Below are 6,448 nucleotides of genomic sequence, written 5' to 3' on the forward strand. Positions count from 1 at the left end.
GTGTCTGGGTACCAATATGAAATCCTGACATAGCAATGCCTGATGAACTGGTCACTGTCCATTCAGTAGGTTCTCTGGCAGGCAGCATCTCCAAGAAACAGCTGGGTCTACATCAGCTACTGATGTATCACGCAGCAGGGCAAACCTACATGGCATCGCCACTCCAGCGTTATCAGTCTGTCTGCCCTCTCTGTATGCCCCACCGGCCCTGCAGACAGCTGGCTCAGGAGACCTCCATCAAACTGCCCCAAGCGACCACACACTCAGTTCAGTGGTGAAGGCATTCGGCCAAGTTAATTGCCGACAAAGGACGGTACTAGTGCCTTGTATGTGTACAGGCACACTGGGGTGTGTCCGCCCATGACACCAGACCAGCTCAGTCAGCGGCAGGACTTTCCACTGCCCCCTAAGCCAGACAAAGATCCCCTCCTCTGAATCACTTTTGCACCCAGATCCAAATAAGTGGTGCAGCAGGACCCACATGACGTGGTTAGTTATTCCCCTGCACCTTGTACCCGTGGGCTCGACCAAACTAGCCCCATCCATCACCCTGGCCTCCGCTTTCCTCGGGGTCGTGTGCTCCTGTACCAGCTGCCACGATTGTGCTTCTGCCTGGCTTTGTGCTGGGCTGGGCCTGGCCCAGCCTCTGGAGCATGTGCCCATGAACACCCAGGGCCTGGTATCGCTATGGGGCTCCTGTGTTTCAGCAGCACCAGCGATACTGCTGCCAAGTGCCTGTAACAAACACTGAACTTTGGAGGCATCTGCTTTGACACAGGGCCTGGCTTTGGTTCACAGCACGGCCTTGGGTCTTACCCCAGGCCCTGCGTGCCAGGCTCTCTCAACCATGACAGCGGTGACAGTCTGAGTGGCGTGCACCCTAGGACTGCTTTGCTGGTACGACGCACCAGGCAAGTGCTTCAGGTGTAGACACGGCCTCTCCCCCTCTGACTCATGTGAGCAGAAGCTCCAGGTTCAGCCCACACCCTTTACCTCTGTCTGCTGCACCAATCTGCCCCGTGCCCCATCATACAACAGCATGGCTAGACCATGCCAACCCTGGCCCCGCTGCTGGGACCCAGAGGACGGGGGGATGCCAGGGCAGATCAGAGGAGGATGCCAGGGCAGAGCAGGGGAGGATGCCGGGGCGGAAGACGGGGGGATGCCAGGGCAGAGCAGAGGAGGATGCCAGGGCAGAGCAGGGGAGGATGCTGGGGCGGAGGATGGGGGGATGCCAGGGCAGAGCAGAGGAGGATGCCAGGGCAGAGCAGGGGAGGATGTATGGGCAGAGGACAGGGGGATGCCCGGGCAGAGCAGAGGAGGATGCCAGGGCGGAGCAGGGGAGGATGACGGGGGATGCCTGGGCAGAGCAGAGGAGGATGCCAGGGCGGAGCAGGGGAGGATGTCGGGGTGGAGGACAGGGGGATGCCAGGGCAGAGCAGAGGAGGATGCCGGGGCGGAGGACGGGGGGATGCCAGGGCAGAGCAGAGGAGGAGGACGGGGGGATGCCAGGGAGGAGCAGGGGGGAGGATGGGGGGATGCCAGGGCAGAGCAGAGGAGGATGCCAGGGCAGAGCAGGGGAGGTTGTCAGGGCAGAGGACAGGGGGATGCCAGGGCAGGGCAGAGCAGAGGAGGATGCCAGGGCGGAGCAGGGGAGGATGGCGGGGCGATGCCAGGGCAGAGCAGAGGAGGATGCCAGGGTGAAGCAGGGGAGGATGCCGGGGCGGAGGACGGGAGGATGCCAGGGCAGAGCAGAGGAGGATGCCAGGGCAGAGCAGGGGAGGATGTCGAGTTGGAGGACAGGGGGATGCCAGGGCAGAGCAGAGGAGGATGCCAGGGCAGAGCAGGGGAGGATGTCGAGTTGGAGGACAGGGGGATGCCAGGGCAGAGCAGAGGAGGATGCTGGGGCGTAGGATGGGGGGATGCCAGGGCAGAGCAGAGGAGGAGGACGAGGGGATGCCAGGGAGGAGCAGGGGAGGATGCCAGGGTGGAGGACAGAGGGATGCCAGGGCGGCTGAGAAAGTCCCAGAACTTGGCCTGTCTGAGTCCCGCCTGCAGCGTGACAATGATGTGCCCAGCCTGGGAGCACCCCACTGCCCTCTGCTGGCTGTGCGCTGTACGGCGTGTCCACGCTTCAGAACCGACCAGTCCAATCCAGGCTGCAGTAAGAACAGAGACGCACTGGAGCGCAGAGCAGACTCTTTATTCAAGCCATGTTACCAAGTGATAGCAGGGTGGCACTGGGAGGGCAGGCCGTAGGGGGTGGGGGAGAGATCCCAGCAACGGGGCAGGGATCGGCGGGGGAGCCCAGCAGCTGGAGAGATGGGTGGGGTGGGCATCCCATACCAGGGCTGGAGGGGGGGCATGGAATGGTGAGGGATCCTGGCAGCAGGGGAGGAGGGTGACATGGGGAGCATAGGCCAGGATGGATTCGGGGTGTACGGGGTGAATCCCAGCAGTGGGGGAGTTGGGCAGCACTGGGGAGAGATGGGCAGCATGGAGAGAAAAGGCCGAGGGCTGATCAGGATGGGATCCTGGCGAGGAGGGGCGGGGGCCACATAAGATGTGCAGGATGGGGGTGGGGAGATCCCAGCAGGCAGATTAAGGTCACTGGGTTTCCAAGGGAGAGGGAGGTGCAGGTTTGCTTTGAGTCTTTAAGGCAAAGGATTTGGAGGCCTTTCCCGATGCGCATGCCTCAGTTTCCCCACCAGATGCAACCCCCCAGTCACTACTCATTATAATCACGGCGCCGGATCACTTGGCAAATCCAGGCGATGAGTTGCCAGTACTCGTCGAAGGAGATTTTCTGATCTTTGTTGGCATCTAACTTCTCAAAGGTGCGCATCACGGCTGCCTCGACCTCTGTGTTCTAAAACACACCAAAGAACAGAGAGTCAGTGCTCGGGGCAGGGTCTGACATGTAGATCAGTAACAGGCTCTACTGCTGGGATGGATGCAATACCACCCCCTGCTGGAGGGGATTGGCCTAGCATTGCTCCCCCCACACACACACAGATGTGTGTATAAAGGAGAGGTAAGATACAAGCTCGAAGCCCATTAGCAGAGCTGTGAGGGCTGTGGGGAGCCAGAGATGGCATAGCAGGGATCAGTGGGTCAGGATTTAGTGGCACTGGCAGAACTGTGGGGAGGGGAGCCAAGTTCTGGGTTAGCAGGGGGCTGTGGGTTGGGATTGATGGGCTCTGGGGGAGTTCTGGGGGTGGGGGAGCCAGGGTTGGGTTAGCAGGGGGCTGTGGGTCAGGAACGATGAGCTCCAGGGGAGTTCTGGAGGCGAGGGAGCCAGGGCTGGGTTAGCAGGGGCTGCAAATTGGGATTGAGAGACACAGGCAGAGCCGGGGGGAGGCCCAGAACTGGGATAGCAGGAGGCTGGAGGGAAGGGCTAAGAGGTATCAGCAGATCCTCTTTGCTAGCAGTCAGTGGTTGATGACTCTGGTTGCCTTGGGGTGCCAGTTGCCGGGTCTCACCGTGAGCTGATGGCTCAACTCGTTGCTGAGCAGGTTCTGGAAAGCCCCCTGGTCCAGTGCCTTTGCTCCAGGCGGGCCCTTGGCGTATCTGTAGAAGCTGTCCACAATAACACATAGGCCGTGTTCCAGCTCAGACCCCTCCCTGGCCGTCTCAGCCGGCTTCCTTCCACCTCCAAAGTAAAGGTAGACCATGTCAGTATGGGCCCACAAGCCCCAGAGACCTCAGCTAGAAAGGCTGGGGAGTACCTGCTGCTGGGGCCACCAGACCTGCTGCAGGCTGGGGGAGGAATGGATGAGGGGGTGTGTGTGGGTGGGGGGGGGGGGGGCTAGATGGGGCCCAGTTCTGCTATGATGATGGTTGAGTGTCACTTTGTGATTAAAGGTCAGTGACTCCAAGTGCTCTAACATTGACCTGTGAACTCAGATTGTCTTGCCATTTTCCCACCCAGCTCCATATCTGAACCTTCATCTCCCTAGGCCTCAGTAACCCATCTGTAAAACGGGGAAAACAGACCTACCCTTGTCTAGTTAGATGGTAAACTCCTTGGGGCAGTGACTCTCTCCCTGTGTGTCTGTGCAGCACCCAGCACAATGGGGCCCTGATCTCAGCTGGGGCAGGGACTCTCTCTCCCTGTGTGTCTGTGCAGTGCTCAGCACGAGACCTGACCTCAGCTGGGGCAGGGCCTGTCTCTCGCTATGTGTCTGTGCAGCACCCAGCACAATGGGGCCCTGATCTCAGCTGGGGCAGGGACCGTCTCTCCCTGTGTGTCTGTGCAGCGCCCGGAACAACAGGACCCTGATCTCAGCTGGGGTGGGGCCAGTCTCCTCGGTGTGTCTGTGCAGCGCCTGGCACAATGGGGCCCTGATCTCATCTGGGGCAGGGCCTGTCTCTCGCTGTGTGTCTGTGCAGCGCCTGGCACAACGGGGCCCTGATCTCAGCTGGGGCAGGGACTGTCTCTCCCTGTGTGTCTGTGCAGCGCCCGGCACAACAGGACCCTGATCTCAGCTGGGGTGGGGCCAGTCTCCTCTGTGTGTCTGTGCAGCGCCTGGCACAATGGGGCCCTGATCTCAGTTGGGTCACTTAGCTGTTTCTCTAATACAAATATAATAGCAAGTGGCAGGTGAGGGTGTCAGCAGTTGATGGATTCTGGGTAAGTCTGATGGATTCAGGGGGGAAGGTGCCAAGAAAATGTTGCATTACACTGAAGAGAGACCCTAGGACGTGGGCTGTTATTATTGGCTGATGTCGTGAAGGCTCCGTGCACAACCAGGGCACAGAATGGTCAGATTCGTTAATGACGCATCTCTTACCGCTCCTCTCCCCGGACGGCTCTGGCTGCAAACTCTGTCCCATGGGCCTGTTGGGGAAAGTGCTCCTGGGTTGCTAGAGAGACCAGAATTGGCAGTGAGTGAACACCATGACGATTGCTCAGCAAAGAGCTCTCCACTGCTACCGAATCAGGGCGGGGATGGGACGGGAATAGGGTGACCAGACAGCAAATGTGAAAAATTGGGATGGGGTGGGGGGTAATAGGCACCTATATAAGACAAAGCCCCAAATATCAGGACTATCCCTATAAAATTGGGACATCTGGTCACCCTAGACAGGAAAGAGAAGCGCAGCAGGGCTGAATTTCAATGGGAGGGGATCGGTCACTGATTAGACAGTACCAGATGGGCATCCCCTTCCCCAGCAAGTTACAAGAGACCAAGGGCTGGAGCCCCGTTCAAATCCCATTTGCACCCCAATGCAGGTGCACGGAATGGCTAGACAAGGTGCATCATTCATAACCCATGGGAAGGCTGGAAGGATTTGTTCCCAGAGAGATTTCCAGCTCTGGGCCCCTAGCCTGTCTCTGCTGGCATGTGAAGCAGGGTCGTGTTCTCCAGGCCAGCTCTGATGCCAAGAAACCAGCCATGGTCACGCAGAGATTACGAGGATGTCTCCGCTGCAGTCAAACCCCAGGGGCTGGGCCATGGCTGATGACTCTGGCTAGGGCTGCGAAATTACAGAATTGCCGGGTGGCTGCTGGGGCGCAGCAGGGGGAGGGGCTCAGAGCCCGGGATCCAGAGTGAGCCGGAGCATCTGCACTGCAGTTGATCAGCCCCACAAGCCTGCGGCCGCTGACAGGTCTCTCTGGGCCAGGGTCTGGGCTAGATGCTGGCAGTGCTCAAAGGGCTGGGAAAATAGGCTCTGACTCTTTCCACTGTCAGCAAACTGCCCAGGGTGACTGGGGTCCCAGCTTGGGCTGGGAAATTTAAAGCCGAGCAGATGCTCACTCACCTGGGTGGGGGCTGCTGCTTCCAGGGACCAGGAAAGCCCGAGATCTGAGCAGGCCACAAACAAAGGCCGGGTGTGAGGCAGGGCGCCGGGGGCTATTTCTGGGACGGTGCCTCATCTGGGACAAGACAGCTGGTCATGGATTGGCAGGTGGCAGGGTGACGGGGACTGGGCTGCCGGGGAGGAATCTGGGCACTGACACAGGAACGGAGATGGAGGCCTGCTCTGACACAGCTAAAGCCAGGGGACAGGGGGGTTGATTCGAACCCTGCCTGCCTAGCCAGTCCATGATTGGTGACAGCAGGAACAGAGCTCAGGAAAGAAGGGAAGCCTACTGGGACCCAAGCGGAGCCAGAGGGACTCCTTAATCATAACAGAGCCTCTGGGGGTTTGTCTACACTGCATTGTAAACCCGGGTCTGTGGGATCCGAACTGGAGCATTCACACTGTATTATAAACCCGGATCTGGTCTGTGGGTCCCGGCCTTGTGGACATAGTGTTTCCAAGTCTGTGCTTGCAGCATGAACCTGGGCTGACAACTGCTGGCTCCAGGTCTTACAGCCATGCTAGCCGGTCCATACTGCACCACACACACCTTCTGACTCTGGTCTGTGACTTGCACTGTGTCCACACTGAAAAAACGACAGGGGCTCAGACACTCTTGAATAAAGACTGACAGGATGGC

The 6,448-nt window shown here is 59.2% G+C and overlaps 1 protein-coding gene across 1 annotated transcript; it reads right to left on the reverse strand.

The window, feature by feature from the left end:
* Positions 1-2,193: 2,193 nt before the first annotated feature.
* On the reverse strand, positions 2,194-5,862 carry LOC115640908 (protein S100-A16-like). The gene is made up of 4 exons (XM_030544003.1): positions 5,767-5,862; positions 4,794-4,866; positions 3,483-3,652; positions 2,194-2,869 (listed from the first exon to the last, which is right to left on the reverse strand). Exons 2-4 carry the CDS (start codon positions 4,834-4,836, stop codon positions 2,729-2,731), a joined length of 354 nt encoding a protein of 117 aa, XP_030399863.1. The 5' UTR covers positions 4,837-4,866; positions 5,767-5,862; the 3' UTR covers positions 2,194-2,728.
* Positions 5,863-6,448: the final 586 nt, after the last annotated feature.

This window comes from Gopherus evgoodei, unplaced genomic scaffold (assembly GCF_007399415.2).
Source record: "Gopherus evgoodei ecotype Sinaloan lineage unplaced genomic scaffold, rGopEvg1_v1.p scaffold_32_arrow_ctg1, whole genome shotgun sequence".
NCBI classification, from domain to species: domain Eukaryota; kingdom Metazoa; phylum Chordata; order Testudines; family Testudinidae; genus Gopherus; species Gopherus evgoodei.

Excerpts from the sequence above, each read along its gene's own strand:
- LOC115640908 (XM_030544003.1), bottom strand. The coding sequence starts at position 4,836 with ATGGGACAGAGTTTGCAGCCAGAGCCGTCCGGGGAGAGGAGCG. Across the intron at positions 3,653-4,793 it reads GCCGTCCGGGGAGAGGAGCG|GTGGAAGGAAGCCGGCTGAG; the intron begins GTAAGAGATGCG and ends TTTACTTTGGAG. Across the intron at positions 2,870-3,482 it reads AGTTGAGCCATCAGCTCACG|AACACAGAGGTCGAGGCAGC; the intron begins GTGAGACCCGGC and ends GGTGTGTTTTAG.